The 26,408-nt window shown below is 41.9% G+C and overlaps 1 protein-coding gene across 1 annotated transcript in view; it reads left to right on the top strand.

Annotated features, from left to right (window-relative positions):
- The window catches only part of LOC141213014 (uncharacterized), a 903,379-nt gene that overhangs the window by 109,978 nt on the left and 766,993 nt on the right, over nucleotides 1–26,408 (top strand). The window contains 8 exon segments of the mRNA XM_073665145.1: nucleotides 3,216–3,319; nucleotides 8,541–8,619; nucleotides 9,373–9,498; nucleotides 9,836–10,000; nucleotides 10,260–10,495; nucleotides 11,625–11,838; nucleotides 17,091–17,261; nucleotides 19,576–19,671. Coding sequence (XP_073521246.1) covers nucleotides 3,216–3,319; nucleotides 8,541–8,619; nucleotides 9,373–9,498; nucleotides 9,836–10,000; nucleotides 10,260–10,495; nucleotides 11,625–11,838; nucleotides 17,091–17,261; nucleotides 19,576–19,671 — 1,191 coding nt within the window.

Genomic DNA, 26,408 nt, shown 5'->3' with positions numbered 1-26,408 from the left:
CATATTCATGGCACTCCTCATCCCCCAATCCTGGTATGTATGGTACCCCTCATCCCCCAACCCTGGTATGCATGGTACCCCTCATCCCCCAATCCTGGTATGCATGGTACCCCTCATCCCTCAATCCTGGTGTGCATGGTCCCCTCATCCCCCCAATCCTGGTATGTGTAGCCCCCTCATCCCTCAATCCTGGTATGTATGGTACCCCTCATGCCCCAATCCTGGTATCTGTGGCCCCCTCATCCCCCAATCCTGGTATTTTTAGCCCCCTCACCCCCCAATCCTGGTATGCATGGTACCCATCATCCCCCAATCTTGGTATGCTTGGTACCCCTCATCCCCCAATCTTGGTATCCATGGTACCCCTCTTCCCCCAATCCTGGTATGTATGGCACCCCTCACCCTCCAATCCTGGTATGTATGGCACCCCTCACCCACCAATCCTGGTATGTATGGCACCCCTCACCCACCAATCCTGGTATGCATGGTACCCCTCATCCCCCAATCCTGGTATGCATGGTACCCCTCATCCCCCAATCCTGGTATGCATGGTACCCCTCATCCCCCAATCCTGGTATGCATAGTACCCCTCATCCCCCAATCCTGGTATGCATGGTACCCCTCATCCCCCAATCTTGGTATGTGTGGTCCCCTCACCCCCAATCCTGGTATGCATGACCCCCTTCATCCTCCAATCCTGGTATGTATGGTACCCCTCATCCCCCCAATCCTGGTATATGTGGCCCCCTCATCCCTCAATCCTGGTATGCATGGTCCCCTCACCTCCAATCCTGGTATGCAGGGTCCCCTCATCCCCCAACCCTGGTATGCATGGTCCCCTCACCCACCAATCCTCGTATGCATGGCACCCCTCATCCCCAGATCCCTATCATGGTATGCATGGTACCCCTTATCCCCCAATCCTGGTATGCATGGTACCCCTCATCCCCCATTCCTGGTATGCATGGTACCCCTCTTCCCTCAATTCTGGTATGTATGGCACCCCTCATCCCCAATCCTGGCATGCATGGTACCCCTCACCCACCAATCCTGGCATGCATGGTACCCCTCACCCACCAATCCTGGTATGCGTGGTACCCCTCATCCCCCTAATCCTGGTATACATGATATCCTCTGCACACATACAAAAAAAAATAAACACTTATACTCACCTTTCTTCCCTGTGCTCCAGCAATGCTGTGTCCTCTTCTGCCGGAGGCCAGGGAGGGAGTGTGGCGCCGGAACACCGCGCTGTCCGGCGCCATTTTGCTGAAGACACACTGTAAATGTGTCTTCAGTAAAATGGCGCCAGATAGCGCTATGCGCATGCGCTGGTTCCGAAGCCTTCACTCTGCCCCCGGTCTCCGGCCAGAAGAGAGGCGCCGCGGCAACACTCCTGCCGGTCAGGTAAGTATGTAAGTATGACGCCGGAGATCGGGGTATGTGTTCAGTGTCTACGCATACCGTGATCTCCGGCGCCATACACTCCTCTTACCTGTAACGGCTCCAAGCCTTCTGTCTGAAGCCAGACTGCGTGTTGCGCATGTGCAGTCTGTAGAGGCTTCAGACAGAGGGACGCTTGGCCGGTTATATTATAGATGTGATTCTTCCATCGCAAGGTGAAATTCAGACACACAGTTCATGTACAGACCGTGATGGATGGATGGACTGACCATTGGACTCCCAACCCCAACTGATCAGTCACTGGCATAAATGTGGCTGTTATTTTTGGGGCAGGAGACATGCGGCCACTCTGTGCAGTGCATCGTGGTCTGTACTCGGACCATGATACATGGGTGTCTGAATGAGGCATAAATAAAGTATGTCTGAAGCGCTGAGGATGAATGCACCATACACTGAATTTGATGGGAACCTGTCACCTTCAAACACACTATTTACTTGCAGATGTTTTGGTGATCTGATGGTAAATGGTATTTCAATCATGTCAAGCCAGCTTACTGGAAACATAAGAGAAAATTAAATTCTATTCTCCCTGCAGTCACTTGTTTCCAGTCATCAGGCTGTGCAGGGATCTGTAACAGTCGCCCCTCACTACACAGTGAGCATGCTGTAATCACTACCTTGAGTGACAATTCAGGGGTCTATATAGGGGGGCAGGCGCGGGCATCCCCGAGTGGGATTCTGCCTCTCAGTGAGCAGGCTGAGAGAATCTTGAGAACGTGCAGTGTCCACGCTGTGAGGATTCAGAAGTCTGGAGTCACATAGAGTGATTGCAGACTCTGATCACAAACCTGGACAAACCCTTCAATTATAACATTAAGCACTGGAGCATGGCCAATTATAGCAGCGTGTAATATACTCACTGTCAAGAATCAGTTCTGTTTGCTGGTTTCAACAGTCATCAAATGACCACTCATTCATACTTGTGCTCATGTGCCAACTAACCTCTATTCCTGCTTCTCTCAGTGAAATAGGGGCTGTAGTTTATCTCTGAAAATTGAGAAAATTATGAAGAACTGCTAGTCAGCAGGTGACTGTAAGTCGTGCAAATTGAATATAAGCGATCACATGACGACTACTCAAACGGCTTGAGCTGTGTATAGGAGGAGGCGCCAAACTGAACTCTTGCCCTGGGTGCTGTAAAACCTAGATTCATGCCTGGACAACCTACTGTGCAGTGTGTGTGCGCAGAGCAGGCTACACTTAAAGTACAGGGGGTGATTACAGTGCGCTCACTGTGTAGTGAGCAGTGACTATAACAGTCCCTGCACCGCTCCGATGAATGGAAGCGAGCGGCAGCAGGGAGAGTAAAATGTAATTTTCCCATAGTAACCGCTGCTCCAGTAAACCTGGAAAATATGATTTAAATACCACTTTCCTGCAGCTTTGTAGGTGACAGGTCCCCTTTGGGCCACGTTCACACATTCAGTATTTGGTCAGTATTTTACCTCAGTATTTGTAAGCCAAAACCAGGAGTGGGTGATAAATACAGAAGTGGTGACGTGTTTCTATTATACTTTTCCTCTGATTGTTCCACTGCTGGTTTTGGCTTACAAATACTGAGGTAAAATACTGACCAAATATGGAACGTGTGAACGTGGCCTAAATATGCTACTTTGTGATTGGGTTCCAGGTGATCTGGGTAGAGATGCACTGATTTAGGTATATACGGTAATTATTGATGTCAGTTGAATATTGTTTTTAATCAAGTAAGGCTCTGTACAATACATTGATGATTGCCTTTTTTTATTTAGGATCCTATGATGAAATTAAGGAGAGTATCATCTTTAACTCTTGAAGGAGACAAGGGCTGGGAACTGAGACATCTCTATACTGAGCTAACAGAGGAACTAGAAAGGTACATCTGCTCTTAGAAAATGTCACTACAAACCTTGACATGCAGGACAGGTACTACTGTTCAGAATCATGTCATATTCCTCTTTGTGGATTATTATGGACTGTTCATTTATTGTGTGGAATGTCCCACAGTAAAAACGTCATTCACTGATCATATGTTTGCGTAATTCTTTGTTCAGAGCACAGACATTTTTATACAAGTATCTAATTAAAGGGAATCTGTCAGGCATTTCATGCTGCTAAACCACAAGTAACATGAAATAGAGCCAGGCTTTGTTATTACGAAAAGATGTTTTACTCTGCAGTGCAGCAGCTTTTCAAGGGTAAAATAGCTTTACGAAAACAACTGGGTTGGGGAAGAAGTGTCCGCCTTGGCCTTGTGGATCCCTTTGGCTTCTCCAATTCGGCAGAATTGCATATAGAAAGAGACTTGTCAATCATGTTGAGCTGGGTGGGGAAAAAGAGGAGGAAACTGTCCAGTGGACTTTTTTCAACTATGTTTTTTCTGAAATACACCAGCATTTCAGAAAAAAACTATAGCTTTCTCTAATGAGCGAGCCCGCCAGTATTTTATACTGCTCATGGTTAGGGCTGCATGAAATGCCACTTTCCTGCCACTTAAACTATTTACTTCTCTGCTCATATTGATTGTCCTGCTTTACATCATTTGTCTTTCCCTCCTCACTAGTTTTCTGTTACTTTTTTGCATAAATATGTAATAAGTGATGCTACTTTTTGTAAGGAAAAAAAGAGAAAGCTGTAAGGAAAAGAGCGTGCACACCCATGATAAAAAAAATTATATATAGATATATATACACTGCTCAAAAAAATAAAGGGAACACTCAAATAACACATCCTAGATCTGAATGATTGAAATATTCTCATTGAATACTTTGTTTTGTACAAAGTTGAATGTTCTGACAATAAAATCACACAAAAATCATCAATGGAAATCAAATGTATTAACCAATGGAGGCCTGGATTTGGAGTCACCCCCAAAATTAAAGTGGAAAAACACAGTACAGGCTGATCCAACTTTGATGTAATGTCCTTAAAACAAGTCAAAATGAGGCTCAGTATTGTGTGTGGCCTCCACGTGCCTGTATGACCTCCCTACAACGCCTGGGCATGCTCCTGATGAGGTTGCGGATGGTCTCCTGTGGGATCTCCTCCCTGACCTGGACTAAAGCATCCGCCAACTCCTGGACAGTTTGTGGTGCAATGTGATGTTGGTGGATGGAGCGAGACATGATGTTCCAGATGTGCTCAATCGGATTCAGGTCTGGGGAACGGGCGGGCCAGTCCATAGATCCAATGTCTTCATATTGCAGGAACTGCTGACACACTCCAGCCGCACGAGGTCTGGCATTGTCCTGCATTAGGAGGAATCCAGGGCCAACCGCACCACCATATGGTCTCACAAGGGGTCTGAGGATCTCACCTCGGTACCTAATGGCAGTCAGGCTACCTCTGGCGAGCACACGGAGGGCTGTGCGGCCATCCAAAGAAATACCACCCCACACCATTACTGCCCCACTGCCAAACCGGTCATGCTGAAGGATGTTGCAGGCAGCAGATCGCTCTCCACGGCGTCTCCAGACTCTGTCACGTCTGTCACATGTGCTCAGTGTGAACCTGCTTTCATCTGTGAAGAGCACAGGGCGCCAGTGGCGACTTTGCCAATCCTGGTGTTCTTTGACAAATGCCAAGCGCCCTGCACGGTGTTGGACTGTGAGCACAACCCCCATCTGTGAACGTCGGGCCCTCATACCACCCTCATGGAGTCGGTTTCTAACCGTTTGTGCAGACACATGCACATTTTTGGCCTGCTGGAGGTCATTTTGCAGGGCTCTGGCAGTGCTCCTCCTGTTCCTCCTTGCACAAAGGCTGAGGTAGCGGTCCTGCTGCTGGGTTGTTGCCCTCCTACGGCCCCCTCCACGTCACCTGGTGTACTGGCCTGTCTCCTGGTAGCGCCTCCAGCCTCTGGACACTATGCTGACAGACACAACAAACCTTCTTGCCACAGCTCGCATTGATGTGCCATCCAGGATGAGCTGCACTACCTGAGCAACGTCTGTGGGTTGTAGAGTCCATCTCATGCTACCACGAGTGTGAAAGCACAACCAACATTCAAAAGTGACCAAAACATCAGCCAGAAAGCATTGGTACTAAGATGTGGTCTGTGGTCCCCACCTGCAGAACCACTCCTTTATTGAGGGTGTCTTGATAATTGCCAATAATTTCCATCTATTGTCTATTCTATTTGCACAACAGCATGTGAAATTGATTGTCAATTAGTGTTGCTTCCTAAGTGGATAGTTTGATTTCACAGAAGTTTGATTTACTTGGAGTTATATTCTGTTGTTTAAGTGTTCCCTTTATTTTTTTGAGCAGTGTACATATATATACAGTACAGACCAAACGTTTGGACACACCTTCTCATTTACAGATTTTTCTGTATTTTCTTGGCTATGAAAATTGTACATTCACACTGAAGGCATCAAAACTATGAATTAACACATGTGGAATTATATACTTAACAAAAAAGTGTGAAACAACTGAAAATATGTCTTATATTCTAGATTCTTCAAAGTAGCCACATTTTGCTTTGATGACTGCTTTGCACACTCTTGGAATTCTCTTGATGAGCTTCAAGAGGTAGTCACCGGAAATGGTTTTCACTTCACAGGTGTGCCCTGTCAGGTTTAATAAGTGGGATTTCTTGCCTTATAAATGGGGTTGGGACCATCAGTTGTGTTGTGCAGAAGTCTGGTGGATACACAGCTGATAGTCCTACTAAATAGACTGTTAGAATTTGTATTATGGCAAGAAAAAAGCAGCTAAGTAAAGAAAAACGAGTGGCCATCATTATTTTAAGAAATGAAGGTCAGTCAGTGCGAAAAATTGGGAAAAATTTTGAAAGTGTCCCCTTTTGCAGTTGCAAAAACCATCAAGCGCTACAAAGAAACTGGCTCACATGAGGACCGCCCCAGGAAAGGAAGACCAACGGTTACCTCTGCTTCTGAGGATAAGTTTATTCGAGTAGTCACCAGCCTCAGAAATCGCAGGTTAACAGCAGCTCAGATTAGAGACCAGGTCAATGCCACACAGATTTCTAGCAGCAGACACATCTCTTCAACAACTGTTAAGAGGAGACTTTGTGCAGCAGGCCTTCATGGTAAAATAGCTGCTAGGAAACCACTGCTAAGGACAGGCAACAAGCAGAAGAGACTTGCTTGGGCTAAAGAACACAAGGGATGGACATTAGACCAGTGGAAATCTGTGCTTTGGTCTGATGAGTCCAAATTTGAGATCTTTGGTTCCAACCACCGTGTCTTTGTGCGACGCAGAAAAGGTGAACGAATGGACTCTACATGCCTGGTTCTCACCGTGAAGCATGGAGGAGGAGGTGTGATGGTGTGGGTGTGCTTTACTGGTGACACTGTTGGGGATTTATTCAAAATTGAAGGCATACTGAACCAGCATGGCTACCACAGCATCTTGCAGCGGCATGCTATTCCATCCGGTTTGTGTTTAGTTGGACCATCATTTATTTTTCAACAGGACAATGACCCCAAACACACCTCCAGGCTGTGTAAGGCCTATTTGACCAAGAAGGAGAGTGATGGGGTGCTACGCCAGATGACCTGGCCTCCACAGTCACCAGACCTGAACCCAATCGAGATGGTTTGGGGTGAGCTGGAATGCAGAGTGAAGGCAAAAGGGCCAACAAGTGCTAAGCATCTCTGGGAACTCCTTCAAGATTGTTGGAAGACCATTTCCGGTGACTACCTCTTGAAGCTCATCAAGAGAATGCCAAGAGTGTGCAAAGCAGTCATCAAAGCAAAAGGTGGCTACTTTGAAGAACCTAGAATATAAGACATATTTTCAGGTGTTTCACACTTTTTTGTTAAGTATATAATTCCACATGTGTTAATTCATAGTTTTGATGCCTTCAGTGTGAATGTACAATTTTCATAGTCATGAAAATACAGAAAAATCTTTAAATGAGAAGGTGTGTCCAAACTTTTGGTCTGTACTGTATAAAACACATGCAGGACAAATACTTAAAAACAATTAATAAGCATATAAAATCTCAAAAGCGTAGATATAATAATCCAATTGAATATTACTCAGGCAAGTGCTGATATAGCAGTAATGTGACCCTATCGAAACCATTAGAAAATAAAACTATATGTATTTATTATTTATTTTTTGAATGATATATAAATTCTTTGCAGGAAGTGAATTAACCAATGAGACATGAATGCAGGCAGAAAAAAAGGAGTAGTAAATACACAATAAAGAAAAATAGAAACAACCCATAAGACAATAAGAGAAAAAATAATAATAGATAAACACCAGGGAGAACAATATTGCCTGAAGCTGGCAGTCCCATATTGCTACTATCTTGCAGCTATCGATGCTAGTTTTTGAGATCGCTGATTACAGTGGGAAAGCTGACAGCTTTGTGATGTTTCATTCTGAGACTGGTGCTAAGACTTAGAGAATTAGGTTTTCATACCTTCGTGATGTTATGTTCTGAAATTGCTGCAGAGACTGGGAAAGCTGGGTTACAGCTGAGTGATCATACAGTTTGACACTGGTGCTGAGACTGCACTCAGGTAGACTGGACTCAACAGCTGCTTATAGACCCCTGAGCTGCCTGCCATATTCTGTGTCATATTTCCTCTCTTTCTTCCAAGAACCATATATTGCTTTTTTTTTCTGTCGACATAGCCATATGAGAGCTTGATTTTTGTCAGATGATTGTAATTTTGAATGACCCCATTCATTTTACCGTATAATGTACTTAAGAATGGAAATACAAAATCCAAGTGGGCTAACATTATGAACAGCATACAATTTTGTCTTTTTTTTACAGTGCTCAGTGAGCAGTAAAAATTATTTTTCTTTACATTTTTATAGCTAAAAAAAGTTATGAAATTTGTAAAAAAAATATGATTTGTATCGCCATTTTCTGAGACCCATAACGTTTTGATTTTTCTACCAATGGAGCAGTGTAAGGAGCTCTGAGCTCTTGAACTTGCTCCATACACCCACACCCGACATGCAGTGTACATGTACAGTGGATGTCTGAAAGGGGTTACTAACATAGTCAAGTTTTGGTAAGAATTTGAAAAAGCTTACGTTATAAGTGCTGTTTTACCATGTTCTTACCACTGTACTTTTTTACATTTTATTTTATGTCAATATGGAAGGTTTGAGAACAGACTGATAACATCATGGTTCTCAGCTGTGAACAAAGAGCTAAGTGACTCGTTAAAGCTTCCATTACTGGTAAGTATGATGTCTTAAAGGGAATCTGTCACCAGGTTTTTGCTGCCATATCTGAGAGCAGCATGATGTAGGAGCAGAGACCCTAATTCCAGCGATGTGGCACTTACTGGGCTGTTTGCTGTAGGTTTGATAAAAATATTCTGTTGTTCTTAAAATCTGTTTTAAACTTACCAAACCTTAAAGGGGTGAAGGTATCATGAAAACCCAGTTTGTTTGTTTTTTTAGCATTCATGGGTTTGGCTCCTGAAATCATACATTGGTTATTACATGGTAAACATCCAGGATTAATATGTGGCAACTATTGACATTAATTTTTCTGTAGTACATGTGTTATTTTACCTGGTACATAATATTGTGTTGTTTAGTACATGGATTGTCTAGGTACACCAGAGCAAAAGCTCACACGATGTCTAAATGCCCGAAATATATTTAATTATTTTATGTGGTACTTAATTTTTTTTTTCAGAAATTAATATTACACGTGCAAATAGGAAACTTTGTAACATATTTTATCTTAGAAATCTGCTTCTTTCTCAGTATTCTCAATTCTCAGTTGAAATCTGTCTTCAGTGAATACATAATTTTCCATTGACAATAAATGATCAGTCCAAGAGGAGAAGGAATCAGATTTGTCTGATAAGATATATTACAAAGTTTTTAACTTTCATGTCTACTATGAAAAAAAAAATTAAAAGGACAGTCACCCTTTACTGTGCGCACGAGTTTTATTTATTTTTTTCTTTTGTGTTCCAGAAACCCTCTGCTTCAAGTCATGATCCTGATGAGTGTTTGTGCCCAATAGAGATCAATCTTAACCCTGATCTGCTGGTTCATCTACGTGAAGCAGAGTACTTTTCCAAACCTCCCTTCACATTGAAGGTAGTGAATTATATTGATCACATCTAGGCAACCATCACTCTACCTATCATTGTATCCAGACAACAGGAATTAGGTGGAGAATGACTGGCAATTTTGGCTAAATTTGTCAAATGTGGTGGGATCAGTGGCTTCTTCTAGTCTTGGTCATGTGCACTTTTATGGGAGTTTAGCTGAAACTTTGGAAATAGGAAACTTATTATTTACTTCTCTGCTCGTATACTCATATTGATTGTCCTGCTTTACACAACTTATCTTTTTTACTTTACTATTTTAACATTAACATTTAACATATTATTTTGCACTATTTAACATTATTTATTTTTTATTTACATTTTAGCTCCCGGAATCGATTGAATACCTTGTAAACCATACGAATAACAATAGGTTTAAAGTGCTTTGTACCCGTTTGGAAATGGTAGCATCCAAATACAACGAAGTTGTAAAAACAATCTCTTCCCACCAGAGGGCGCTGTTTGAGAAGAAATTATTGAAGATCTCTGAGGTATTGTGTATATGCGATTGTATAAGCCACAACAAATATTTCATATGGTTTTAACTAATTAGGACGTTGTTGTGCTGAGCACAGAAATCTGTGACTTTCCAGCAGGCTAAAATGGTATTTTTTGTCTTTAGTATGTACAGTACTCTAGGTAAGTAATCATCACTTAATGTTCTGAAAATGACGACCTTTTACACATTAATTTCCCCTTTACTGCTCTGTAAGTGAACCAATTTCACAGTCATTGCTTTTTTCCCAGCAGATTTTGAAAGATGGATTGAACGTGTTCACTTGGAGCATGAAAGAGAGCATGGATTATACTGAACTTGCTATTGCCTACATTTGCACAGACCTCTATAACAACTTCAGCATTGTTACAAATAATTACAAAGCCATTAGTGAGATCACAGCGGCATGGTGCACAGCATATCTTGATATTTTTACAAGCCGGGAATCCCAAAGAAGCTATTCAATCAGTGAACTAATATCAGCGCAAAAGTATGTTACCAAAGATCTAGATATGTTATATGCTACTTCTGTATGGAATGACTACAGTTCTAGCAAAATCACAAATCTGTGTGTCTACAAGGGCGGACACAGACAGACGTGGGCCCCTGTGCAAGAACAGTATATGGGCCCCTCTTTGTGTCTGTAACAAGAGCTGCTTGCTGCTTTATAGTGGAAGTGGGCCACCCTACCGCTTGGGTTCCTGTGCTGTGAACCTCTTTATGGCAGCTCCTGTTGTGAATCTGCAGTCCAGAACTGCTTACCGCTGGGCACTCGCTTCATTTCATTCAGGCCCATGTGCCCTGTGTTGTACCACCATAGTCTATTCTATGTAGCAGTACAATGAATATGCACACTCACTCACCTATAAAAGGCACATAGGCCCCGATTCATCAAAGTGTTAACGCCATAATCCTGATGTAAAACACTTTAAAAAGTCTTACAATTTTTGTACATCTCAAAGTTGCGCAAAGAAAATTTTACTTTTGGCAAAGTGATGGCGTACAATACACCAGAAATTTTACTCTAGCTCCTGACTGGAGTAATATTTCTCGCGAGGCACATGTGGTATGATGTGTCCGCATTTATTAAGTGGCGTGCGCCTCTTAATGAATTAGATTAATCTCATTCCTGCTTGCCCCTCATTAAGACTGGCATAAGAAATGTCAGGCTAAATGGATCGGGGTCAAACATTCTCTCTAAAGCCGTGTGTCCATGGCAGTATTACAGCTCTTCTTTATATGAAGTCATGATAGAGCTTCCATAGAGGTGCTTGGAGCTTTACTCTACGTCTGTATACCTTTGATTTCATATGGAGGGATAATGAGGCCGCTTCTGTCAATTCTGCATATTATTAACATACCATAGCCAATGGTACTCTTCCCTCGAAGGATCTCCTGCATATGGTTCCCCACAGAGCATCATACACATGAAGGCTGAGCGGCTCTGCAGCAAAAAACTAAATGAGTAGGAGAGATCTCGGAAAGTCCCTAGTGCAGGATATAAGTAGGATGCAACAATGCAGACAATTGAAAGAATTCTCCATTGTTACTTGATTTTAATGATACATTTGCTATTTTGTTGATAAACAAGCTTTCATTTTCAATTCATGTGCTTTTAGGAAAATTGAACATGAACTGGAGGCTTTACTTATTCCTGATGGAGTAAAAATACACAACCTTGTTCAACAGTGCTTTGCAGCATGTGGTATTAGTGAAGGATCACCAGCATGGCAGGACTTCATTATGCATATCGATGCTATTGTTCTACAAGGTCTGAAGAAGGTTACTATATCCAGCCTGGCTGCCCTGCTAAATACACTGCTGGACTATCATGTAAGAAAGAGTTAATAGATTATAGTTCTTGGGTCCCTGAGTCCTTACACATACTGCTATCTCCCTGCCTTAGTTACTTCTATTTTAAATGTTAATTTTTCAACATTCTCTCCTGGAAGCATTCTAGACCTAAAAGGGTTATTCATTGAAGGGAATTATTGGATAGTGTTTGTAAATATAAGCACTTTTCTTATTCACTATTTATTAAAATCACCCCTATCACGTTACCCTGTTGCTAATTTTATGGCTTCCAGCTTTTTGCCTAGGGAACCGGCTACTGCTACATTGGCTGAAAATGCAGAGTTTTTATTTATTGAGTGAGTAAGCACTACAATGGATCTAACATTGTTAGCTCCTTGTCCCAGCCAGTGTCAGTGATAGGCCACGGCCCCACTATCAGTATTTTGTCAGTATTCGGTCAGTATTTTCTCAGGAGTGGGAGCCAAAATCAGGAGTGGGTGATAAATGCAGAATTGGTGACTTGTTTCTATTATACCTTTTCTTTGATTGTTCCTCACCTGGTTTTGGCTCCCACTCCTGAGAAAAAAATACTGACCGAATACTGACCACATACTGATAGTGGCGCCGTGGCCTTACTGTGCTTCTGACGTTGCAGAGGCAAAGCTGCCTCACATAGCAGCATCGGGAGTGCACTGTTTGAGCCAGCGGCACAACAATGCTGCTACGAAGGCAGTCGTGCCGAAACGCGCTTCGCGTCGAGGACGAGCAAGCAGCTACTATCCAACCACTGTGGGTGTAAGTATATGATTTGGATTGATTATATATTGCGTGTGCTGCTGTTTGGAGACCTCATTATTTCCAGTGAGTGTCTCTGGTCCGCGACCTCTCTATTAACTTCCCCACAAGTTACTTCATCCATGACTAGCATTGTGGAACTTTATTGCATTTATAGGTAATCCACTCATATGGGGCAGTGCACACTCTTTATAAGTAAACAATGGATATTGCTCCTCGTTGTTGTGCTCCTCCATTGTTTTTATATTGTGTGCTTCTGAGTGATCCTCATTGTTTATATTTGAATTTTGGCTAATAAAGATTTTGTATTTTCATGATTTGGGATATTGTTTCGAAGTTTTTTGCGCTTTTTGTTCTCCAACTCTATCTTACTTCGGTTCCCAGTATGTGGATTTATAAGTCCGATTTTGGGGTGTTGCCATTTTTGGTTATATTCATTATTCACCCCATCTTTCCATGTTTTGTGCTATTTATAGAAACTTGTGGTGCCTAGTTGCTTTAAAGGGAATCTGTCATCAGGATTTCGCCCCCAAACTATTTATATGTGCATGTAAAAGAGAGTTTATGAAAGGAGTGGGAAGTTAAAGTGAAAATGGGACAGATTTAGTAGATCGTGGTCAGATACACTGTTTATTAGTAGAATAGCTATACAGTGGTGGCCAAAAGTATTGGCACCCCTGCAATTCTGTCAGATAATACTCAGTTTCTTCCTGAAAATGATTGCAATCACAAATTCTTTGGTCTTATTATCTTAATTTAATTTGCTTGCAAGGAAAAAACACAAAAGAGAATGAAGCAAAAATCAAATAATTGATCATTTCACACAAAACTCCAAAAATGGGCCAGACAAAAGTATTGGCACCCTCAGCCTAATACTTGGTTGCACAACCTTTAGCCAAAATAACTGCGAACAACCACTTCCGGTAACCATCAATGAGTTTCTTACAATGCTCTGCTGGAATTGTAGACCATTCTTCTTTGGCAAACTGCTCCAGGTCCCTGATATTTGAAGGGTGCCTTCTCCAAACTGCCATTTTGAGATCTCTCCACAGGTGTTCTATGGGATTCAGGTCTGGACTCATTGCTGGCCACCTTAGAAGTCTCCAGTGCTTTCTCTCAAACCATTTTATAGTGCTTTTGGAAGTGTGTTTTGGGTCATTGTCCTGCTGGAAGACCCATGACCTCTGAGGGAGACCCAGCTTTCTCACACTGGGCCCTACATTATGCTGCAAAATTTGTTGGTAGTCTTCAGACTTCATAATGCCATGCACACGGTCAAGCAGTCCAGTGCCAGAGGCAGCAAAGCAACCCCAAAACATCAGGGAACCTCCGCCATGTTTGACTGTAGGGACCGTGTTCTTTTCTTTGAATGCCTCTTTTTTTTTCCTGTACATTCTATGTTGATGCTTTTTCCCAAAAAGCTCTACTTTTGTCTCATCTGACCAGAGAACATTCTTCCAAAACGTTTTAGGCTTTCTCAGGTAAGTTTTGGCAAACTCCAGCCTGGCTTTTTTATGTCTCGGGGTAAGAAGTGAGGTCTTCCTGGGTATCCTACCATACAGTCCCTTTTCATTCAGACGCCGACAGATAGTACGGGTTGACACTGTTGTACCCTTGGACTGCAGGGCAGCTTGAACTTGTTAGGACGTTAGTTGAGGTTCTTTATCCACCATCCGCACAATCTTGCGTTGAAATCTCTCGTCCATTTTTCTTTTCCGTCCACATCTAGGGAGGTTAGCCACAGTGCCATGGGGTTTAAACTTCTTGATGACACTGCGCACGGAAGACACAGGAACATTCAGGTCTTTGGAGATGGACTTGTAGCCTTGAGATTGCTCATGCTTCCTCACAATTTGGTTTCTCAAGTCCTCAGACAGTTCTTTGGTCTTCTTTCTTTTCTCCATGCTCAATGTGGTACACACAAGGACACAGGACAGAGGTTGAGTCAACTTTAATCCATGTTAACTGGCTGCAAGTGTGATTTAGTTATTGCCAACACCTGTTAGGTGCCACAGGTAAGTTACAGGTGCTGTTAATTACACGAATTAGAGAAGCATCACATGATTTTTCAAACAGTGCAAATACTTTTGTCCACCCCCTTTTTTAGGTTTGGTGTGGAATTATTTCCAATTTGGCTTTAGGACAATTCTTTTTGTGTTTTTTCATTGAAGACAAATTAAATGAAGATAATAATACCAATCTGACAGTATTGCAGGGGTGCCAATACTTTTGGCCACCACTGTATGTGCAGAATTATTGGACACTATTAGTGGCCAAAGCAAGTACAGTAGTTAGAAAGAATAATAACCGAAACCCCAACACATGTTTCGCAATAGCTTCTTCCTGGAGGTGTGAGTATGAGGCAATCCATGGTCCTTATATATGGTGTGAGGTTCAATGAAGCAGCTGGGAACAGTGCTCGCATCGGCTGGGAGGTGCGCCGGAAGTAGTGGGTTTGGCGTTCTATGTCATAAGTTGCAGCCCACCCCTGCTGTACCCCTCTCCCTTAATGAATTTTTTTGTTTTTATTATGTATATCTATTTGTGTAATTAATAAAGCTTGTTATTCTATTTCAATATGGGCATTTGAGGCTTCCCCTTTTTTGACAATTACTGTTCAGAGAGGTGTATTGTTTTCCTTCACTGTAAATCTCCTATTTAAGAAGGGCCCAAAAGTTCTTGATAGGGTTTAGGTCAGATGAGGAAGAGGGCCTTGTCATTATTCTTCTATGCATGCGATGGATCATTGTCTTGCATAAAAATCATGGTTTTCTTGAAAGATGCAGACTTTTTCTGTACCACTGCTTGAAGAAAGTATCTTCTAACAATTGGCAGTAGGTTTGGGAGTTTATTTTGAATTCATCTTCAACTCAAAAGGGTCCATGTAGCTCATCTTTAATGATACCAGCCCATAGCAGTACCCATCTTCACCTTGCTGGCTTCTGAACCGAAGTAGAAGTCTGTGCCCATTACTAATCCAGGCACATACCCCTCCATCTGGTCCATCAAAGGTCACTTACATCTCATCAGTCCATAAAACCTTTTAAACATCTGTCTTCAGATATTTCTTTTACCAGTCTTGACATTTCAATGTATGCATCTTGTTCAGTGGTGGTCGAGTTTCAGTCTTCCTTACCTTGGCCGTGTCTATGAGCACTGAAGAGCTTGAACTTCTGGGCAATGCAGAGAGGTTGCAGTTCTGGAATATGGCAGCACTGGAGGATAATGGGTTCATGGTCATTTCACATTTGATTCTTCTTTGATATCCAAATGCCAAACTGTCCCTCATTATACATATACACATCACCTGAATCTGCTTCACACCTATAAGCACTCGTTTATTCAGCTTGAAGTTGGAAAATATGCATAAAAATGATATGTTCAAAATACTCACTTGCCTCATAATTGTGCATACTGTGCAGTAAAAGAGGTGGGTTGGAAAAGTTAGGTATGGAACAGAGGTGGATAAAGATGAGGTAAGGAGTTTGTCCTTCTTTGAGGGTGGCTGTGTATGACCATTGTGAGAGACAAAAAGAGAACGTAAGAGCCACCAGATTGAAGGCTGATGAGTGGCATGTGTCAGCGGGAATGATGACGTCACTCATGGTGAAGGTGAGGACATGAATTTATGTAAAAGTGGAGCAGCCAGGTAGTAAAGTGGTCAATAAAGGTGGTGGCAAGGCCTGGTGATAGATAGATGATGGCAACTTGAGGCTATAAGGAGATTAAATACTGACAGAGTGTACTTGAAAAAAGGGAGAGTGAGGTTGGAAAAGGATGGAATAGGGTTGAAGGAACAGTTATCAGACGAGAAGACTGATATCTCCAATATTTTTGTAGCTAGACAGGGAGTGTCAGCCATGCTTTACTTAGGCCTAGTAAGGTTAGGTTCTAAGAAATGAAGCAGTCATGGATTTAGGAGAGTTTGGTGCAGACAGAGCATGCCTTCCATTATACGCCAGAGCAAGAAGCAGAGAAGTGGGGGTCTAGCAAATGAGCTCAAGTTTAAGTTTAAAAAAGTTTAAAAAAATGTGTGTTGGTTTGGTGATTGGAGGAAGATATAATGGTGGGAGTACGTGAGTTGTTTGTCTACATTGTATTATTTCCTAGCACTGTTTTGGAGGACAAAACTGTGTAGTTTATATAAATTTAGATAAAAAAAATTTGCAACGCAAATACAGAAAAAAGCATTAAGTGTTTATATATATTTATATTTACTGTTCATGTTACCTAATATGTATATGATGTCTTTGTTTTTTTTGTTATCTATCTAGTATTTTATATGAAAAAAAATCAGATTTTTTTATTTTTTCCCCCCGAATTTTTATTTTTTCCAGATGCTTCTATAGGGCTTGGTGATCGTATAATTGCCGGGTATTTGTCTCTGAAAGGTCACTAAACAAGTCTCATATCGCATTATAAGGAATAAAAGTGGACATGATTTGCTAGATTATCGTTAGATGATGGTGTAACTGCATTCTTTTTTCCTTCCATAGTTTTCACCTGCCCTTAGCATTGATGTTGAATTGATTAATAGTGAAGTTGCCTTTAATCCACCACTTAATAAAAGCACTTCCGATATGAGTATAATGGAGAATATAGAAGAATGGCTTAAAATGTTTTTCCTTAGAGGCTCACATATAAAGGGGTTTTCTTCTTCGGTGAAGGTATGTACAAAAGACTGGAAAAGATATTCTTATGGCCACATCTAGCTGTATAGTGTAAATTTAGTCACAATGAAATAGTTTTGTTTTAGAAAGGTTTACCTGTTTTATTCTGAGTGAATCCAAGCCATTCTTGGCATTAAATATTCCCCTCCAAAACAGAGATACTCTGATGTTGCCTTGAAGAGGTTGTTCAAGATGTTTTAAAAACAGGGGAATTGGATGTTTCGCCCCCAGCAATTCGCCCCCGGGTACATTTCGCCCCCGCACATTTCGTCCCCAGCATTTGGCCCCCAGAACGTTTTGACCCCGCACATCTCACCCCCGCATATATCGCCCCCAGTTCGTCCCGTCTGGGGGCGAAACGTGCGGGGGCGAATCTTCCTGGGGGCGAAATGATAGGGACGAAATGTGTGTGGGTGAAATGTACCTGGGTGCGAACAGATTGGGGCAAATTGCTGCGGGCGAAACTTCCTATAACCTAAAAACAGATAGATATTGAGCTGTTAAAGGCTCACTTAGTGAGAAGGATTCTTTAAGCCATAGATCTGGGTGAGCAGCAAAGACCAGATGCGATGGTGCAATGAAGTGGATCTTGACATACTACATGTGAATCAGCGAGGACCAGAACAGCAGGGTATACAGGATAATAGCTGGAGCAGCCAGCATCAGATTAAGATGACCTAGGTGTGCAGATACACACAAGAATATTAACTGTATAGGAAACTTATCTTCCAACAGGAATGCAGTTATTCACAGGAATACAGAGATGTATATGCAATCTAGTATCTTACAGCAAGGATGCAATTAATCACAGGAATGACAGAGGAGTACATTCTATCTAGTAATGGGCAATTGTTAATAACAGTAATACATGCAAACTGTAAGTTGTAGCAAGGAAATGGTTAACCACAGGATAACAGTAAGGTATAGGCAAACTGGAGGCTCGCTTGAAGAGATTCATTACCTTGAGTGTAGAGGCTTGGTGTGAACAGCACCACGAACAGTTTTGAGAAGCTGTTAACTTGATTGCTGTGTAGTAAATGGGAACAACACATATTAAGTGATACTCTGCTTGGAAATAATGCTGGTTGTAGCATGAAAGTCAGGCTTAGCAGAAGTAATGATAAACACCTGGTGGGATCTGAGACAAGTTAATGAGAAGCAAACTCTAGAAAAACTTGGACAATGATACTTAATACCCAAGCACTTGGCCTCTGCTTGAGTTGGCCCTAAAAGGCCTAGTGTGATAATATCAGGGGAGTTCGCAAAATGTAACGTTGGTGGGTGTGGACCAACTGTGCCATGGGCTGGGCTCAACCTGGAGGGGCATAACTAAGTGACTACCGCATATTCACAGGAGCCTCTGAGGGTGAGGATAGGCTGGGTTGCAGATAATTACCTTGCACCACTCCAGGGCAGTCACGGGGTCTGCATGGGTACGAGGTACAGGAGGATGAGACAGAAGCGTAGTCAGACGGTCCAATATCGGGGCAGGCAGCACAGGTTCAGAATACAACGCCGAGGTCAGGAGCAGAGAGGTCAGACAGAATGGGTAAACGAGCCGGGTCGGTACAGGAGAGATGAGACAAAATAACACTTTACTGATTGTTGAGACTGACTCAGAAGGCGTGCGAGTCACTGGTGTAATACTGGATTACTCGAGAAACTTGGCAAAGTTTATTGCAAAGGGAAAAAGACAGGAGAAGGTAGCAAAGTTCGGTACTGAAGCAGCAACAGGTGATTAACCTGTACAGAACAGGATACAGAATAATGCAGAACAGATTACAAAGTCTCAAAGAATCACTGAAGTGACCATGAGTTTTATCAGATGAGCATAAGTTAAAGTGTGACTGTCATTTTCAATATTTTTTTCATATGCTGAATTCCCATATAAGTGCTGTGACTGAGTGGTGAAACTCCCACTGATTGTTCAAAAGATGACACAAAAGCACCCAGCTGTTGTCTGGGCTCAATAGAAAGGCTGTTTATAAACTTATACTATGTAGATACAGTATATAGTATTATATTTTTCATAACAATCCCTATAATTTAAAAATGCACTATACTATTGTAGTGTAAAGTTATTATAGTATTTATTTTACTAACTTACATAGCACAATTAATTCCCTATCAGCATGTCTTTGGAGTGTGGGAAGAAACCCATACAGACATGGGGAAAACATACAAACTCCTTGCAGATGTTGTCCTTGGTGGGATTTGAACCCAGGACCCCAAAACTGCCAGGCTACAATTCTAACCACTGAGCCACTGTAGTATATATTCAATATAATCAAAGTAAATCAATGTATTTCAGGGAGGATATCAAGAGTATGTGTCAGAAGATGATGAAGCTTTGGAGTTAGTCGGCCACATCCTGCAGCAGGTGGAGAATGGTGTTATTGAATGTCAGGTGAGAAAATGTCTTCTGTAGAAATATAAACTAAAAAAATATGCACGTACCATCCATGTTTGCAGCACTAGATGGCAGTATTGCTCCATGAACGGAACCCCTTCCCTCTGGTTAGAAATAGCAAGGTAATTATTTTTACATAAATAAAGGTATGATGTTCACCAAAATCATTGTGTATTCTGATATATTATCTAAACTGTGTATCCCATGACAGTAAACTACTGCTAAGCTCTCTATTCTTGATGAGATTGGTCTTTTTTTTTTTTTAGCAAAATCCATCAAAAAGGGAATCTGTCAGTAGAATCAACCGTGTATTCCTATTCAAGTATGATCTGTGTTTCACAGTCATGTGAAAACAGCCTTAGGCCTCATTCAGACATACATGTTGCACATAAGTGTTCTATCCCCTTTTTTTCCCAGATACAACCTTCACCCATTATAAATTCTAGTACTATTCACATGTTCGGATTTTGTCATGGAGTGTGTGTCTATGCAAAACACGGAGACATGTCTGTTTCTTGGGGGTAGCACAGATGATAAGGACCAATACAAGTCTGTGGATCCGCAAAAAACACACACATCACACAGATGGCATCAGGATGTTGTCCGTGTGCTGTCTGTATAATTTATTTATATCTTTATCCCTCCGTGAACTGATGACACACTGATGATAAAAACGGACATACGGATGGTAAAAATGGACACACGGATGACACACTGATGGTAAAAACGGACACACGGATTGTAAAAACGGACACACAGATGACACACTGATGGTAAAAACGGACACACGGATTGTAAAAACGGACACACGGATGACACACTGATGGTAAAAACGGACACACGGATTGTAAAAATGGACACACAGATGACACACTGATGGTAAAAACGGACACACGGATTGTAAAAATGGACACACAGATGACACACTGATAAAAACGGACATACTGATGGTAAAAACGGACACACGGATTGTAAAAACGGACACACAGATGACACACTGATGGTAAAAACGGACACACGGATTGTAAAAACGGACACACGGATGACACACTGATGGTAAAAACGGACACACGGATTGTAAAAATGGACACACAGATGACACACTGATGGTAAAAACGGACACACGGATTGTAAAAACGGACACACGGATGACACACTGATGGTAAAAACGGACACACGGATTGTAAAAACGGACACACGGATTGTAAAAACGGACACACGGATGACACACTGATGGTAAAAACGGACACACGGATTGTAAAAACGGACACACGGATTGTAAAAACGGACACACGGATGACACACTGATGGTAAAAACAGATACATGGATGACATACTAATGGTAAAAACGGATACATGGATGACACACTGATGGTAAAAACGGGCACACGGATGACACACTGATGGTAAAAACGGACACATGGATGACACACTGATGGTAAAAACGGGCACACGGATGACACACTGATGGTAAAAACAGATACATGGATGACACACTGATGGTAAAAACAGATACATGGATGACACACTGATGGTAAAAACGGGCACACGGATGACACACTGATGGTAAAAACAGATACATGGATGACACACTGATGGTAAAAACAGATACATGGATGACACACTGATGGTAAAAACAGATACATGGATGACACAGTGATGGTAAAAACAGATACATGGATGACACACTGATTGTAAAAACAGATACATGGATGACACACTGATGGTAAAAATGGACATACGGATAACACACTGATGCTAAAAACAGACACACGGATGACACACTGATGGTAAAAACAGATACATGGATAACACACTGATGGTAAAAACAGACACACAGATGACACACTGATGGTAAAAACGGATACATGGATGACACACTGATGGTAAAAACAGACACACGGATGACACACTGATGGTAAAAACGGACACATGGATGACACACTGATGGTAAAAACAGACACACGGATGACACACTGATGGTAAAAACAGATACATGGATGACACACTGATTGTAAAAACAGATACATGGATGACACACTGATGGTAAAAACAGATTCATGGATGACACACTGATTGTAAAAACGGACACACGGATGACACACTGATGGTAAAAACGGACACACGGATTGTAAAAACGGACACACGGATGACACACTGATGGTAAAAAAGGACACACGGATGACACACTGATGGTAAAAACAGACACACGGATGACACACTGATGGTAAAAACGGACACACGGATTGTAAAAACGGACACACGGATGACACACTGATGGTAAAAAAGGACACACGGATGACACACTGATGGTAAAAACGGACACACGGAAGACACACTGATGATAAAAACGGACACACGGAAGACACACTGATGATAAAAACGGACACACGGATAACACACTGATGGTAAAAACAGACACACGGATAACACACTGATGGTAAAAACGGACACACGGATGATACACTGATGGTAAAAACAGACACATGGATGACACACTGATTGTAAAAACGGACACACGGATGACACACTGATGGTAAAAACGGACACACGGATAACACACTGATGGTAAAAACAGACACACTGATGACACACTGATGGTAAAAACTGACACACAAATGACACACTGATGGTAAAAACGGATACATGGATGACACATTGATGGTAAAAACGGGCACACGGATGACACACTGATGGTAAAAACGGACACATGGATGACACACTGATTGTAAAAACAGATACATGGATGACACACTGATTGTAAAAACAGATACATGGATGACACACTGATGGTAAAAACGGATACATGGATGACACATTGATGGTAAAAACAGATACATGGATGACACACTGATGGTAAAAACGGGCACACGGATGACACACTGATGGTAAAAACAGACACACGGATGACACACTGATGGTAAAAACAGATACATGGATGACACACTAATGGTAAAAACGGATACATGGATGACACACTGATGGTAAAAATGGACACACGGATGACACACTGATGGTAAAAACAGATACATGGATGACACACTGATGGTAAAAACGGATACATGGATGACACATTGATGGTAAAAACAGATACATGGATGACACACTGATGGTAAAAACGGGCACACGGATGACACACTGATGGTAAAAACAGACACACGGATGACACACTGATGGTAAAAACGGACACATGGATGACACACTGATTGTAAAAACAGATACATGGATGACACTGATTGTAAAAACAGATACATGGATGACACACTGATGGTAAAAACGGACACATGGATGACACACTGATTGTAAAAACAGATACATGGATGACACTGATTGTAAAAACAGATACATGGATGACACTGATTGTAAAAACGGATACATGGATGACACACTGATGGTAAAAATGGACACACGGATGACACACTGATGGTAAAAACAGATACATGGATGACACACTGATGGTAAAAACAGATACATGGATGACACACTGATGGTAAAAACGGGCACACGGATGACACACTGATGGTAAAAATGGACACACGGATGACACACTGATGGTAAAAACAGATACATGGATGACACACTAATGGTAAAAACGGATACATGGATGACACACTGATGGTAAAAATGGACACACGGATGACACACTGATGGTAAAAACAGATACATGGATGACACACTGATGGTAAAAACGGATACATGGATGACACATTGATGGTAAAAACAGATACATGGATGACACACTGATGGTAAAAACGGGCACACGGATGACACACTGATGGTAAAAACAGACACACGGATGACACACTGATTGTAAAAACAGATACATGGATGACACACTGATTGTAAAAACAGATACATGGATGACACACTGATGGTAAAAACTGACACCCGGATGACACACTGATGGTAAAAACAGATACATGGATGACACACTGATTGTAAAAACGGACACACGGATGACACACTGATGGTAAAAACGGACACACGGATTGTAAAAACGGACACACGGATTGTAAAAACGGACACACGGATGACACACTGATGGTAAAAATGGACACACGGATGACACACTGATGGTAAAAACTGACACACAAATGACACACTGATGGTAAAAACGGATACATGGATGACATACTGATGGTAAAAACAGACTCACGGATGACACACTGATGGTAAAAACAGACACACAGATGACACACTGATGGTAAAAACGGACACACGGATGACACACTGATGGTAAAAACGGACACACGGATGACACACTGATGGTAAAAACAGACACACGGATGACACACTGATGGTAAAAACGGACACACGGATGACACACTGATGGTAAAAACAGACACACGGATGACACACTGATGGTAAAAACAGACACACGGATGACACACTGATGGTAAAAACGGACACACGGATTGTAAAAACGGACACACGGATGACACACTGATGGTAAAAAAGGACACACGGATGACACACTGATGGTAAAAACAGACACACGGATGACACACTGATGGTAAAAACGGACACACGGATTGTAAAAACGGACACACGGATGACACACTGATGGTAAAAAAGGACACACGGATGACACACTGATGGTAAAAACGGACACACGGAAGACACACTGATGATAAAAACGGACACACGGAAGACACACTGATGATAAAAACGGACACACGGATAACACACTGATGGTAAAAACAGACACACGGATAACACACTGATGGTAAAAACGGACACACGGATGATACACTGATGGTAAAAACAGACACATGGATGACACACTGATTGTAAAAACGGACACACGGATGACACACTGATGGTAAAAACAGATTCATGGATGACACACTGATTGTAAAAACGGACACACGGATGACACACTGATGGTAAAAACGGACACACGGATTGTAAAAACGGACACACGGATGACACACTGATGGTAAAAAAGGACACACGGATGACACACTGATGGTAAAAACAGACACACGGATGACACACTGATGGTAAAAACGGACACACGGATTGTAAAAACGGACACACGGATGACACACTGATGGTAAAAAAGGACACACGGATGACACACTGATGGTAAAAACGGACACACGGAAGACACACTGATGATAAAAACGGACACACGGAAGACACACTGATGATAAAAACGGACACACGGATAACACACTGATGGTAAAAACAGACACACGGATAACACACTGATGGTAAAAACGGACACACGGATGATACACTGATGGTAAAAACAGACACATGGATGACACACTGATTGTAAAAACGGACACACGGATGACACACTGATGGTAAAAACGGACACACGGATAACACACTGATGGTAAAAACAGACACACTGATGACACACTGATGGTAAAAACTGACACACAAATGACACACTGATGGTAAAAACGGATACATGGATGACACATTGATGGTAAAAACGGGCACACGGATGACACACTGATGGTAAAAACGGACACATGGATGACACACTGATTGTAAAAACAGATACATGGATGACACACTGATTGTAAAAACAGATACATGGATGACACACTGATGGTAAAAACGGATACATGGATGACACATTGATGGTAAAAACAGATACATGGATGACACACTGATGGTAAAAACGGGCACACGGATGACACACTGATGGTAAAAACAGACACACGGATGACACACTGATGGTAAAAACAGATACATGGATGACACACTAATGGTAAAAACGGATACATGGATGACACACTGATGGTAAAAATGGACACACGGATGACACACTGATGGTAAAAACAGATACATGGATGACACACTGATGGTAAAAACGGATACATGGATGACACATTGATGGTAAAAACAGATACATGGATGACACACTGATGGTAAAAACGGGCACACGGATGACACACTGATGGTAAAAACAGACACACGGATGACACACTGATTGTAAAAACAGATACATGGATGACACACTGATTGTAAAAACAGATACATGGATGACACACTGATGGTAAAAACGGACACATGGATGACACACTGATTGTAAAAACAGATACATGGATGACACTGATTGTAAAAACAGATACATGGATGACACACTGATGGTAAAAACAGATACATGGATGACACACTGATTGTAAAAACGGACACACGGATGACACACTGATGGTAAAAACGGACACACGGATTGTAAAAACGGACACACGGATTGTAAAAACGGACACACGGATGACACACTGATGGTAAAAATGGACACACGGATGACACACTGATGGTAAAAACTGACACACAAATGACACACTGATGGTAAAAACGGATACATGGATGACATACTGATGGTAAAAACAGACTCACGGATGACACACTGATGGTAAAAACAGACACACAGATGACACACTGATGGTAAAAACGGACACACGGATGACACACTGATGGTAAAAACGGACACACGGATGACACACTGATGGTAAAAACAGACACACGGATGACACACTGATGGTAAAAACGGACACATGGATGACACACTGATGGTAAAAACAGACACACGGATGACACACTGATGGTAAAAACAGATACATGGATGACACACTGATTGTAAAAACAGATACATGGATGACACACTGATGGTAAAAACAGATACATGGATGACACACTGATTGTAAAAACAGATACATGGATGACACACTGATGGTAAAAACAGATTCATGGATGACACACTGATTGTAAAA

This window comes from Phyllobates terribilis, unplaced genomic scaffold (genome assembly GCF_046119375.1).
Source record: "Phyllobates terribilis strain yellow unplaced genomic scaffold, ASM4611937v1 Scaffold_2__4_contigs__length_985480577, whole genome shotgun sequence".
Lineage (NCBI taxonomy): Eukaryota > Metazoa > Chordata > Amphibia > Anura > Dendrobatidae > Phyllobates > Phyllobates terribilis.
This window is presented reverse-complemented; position numbering and strand designations above follow the sequence as displayed.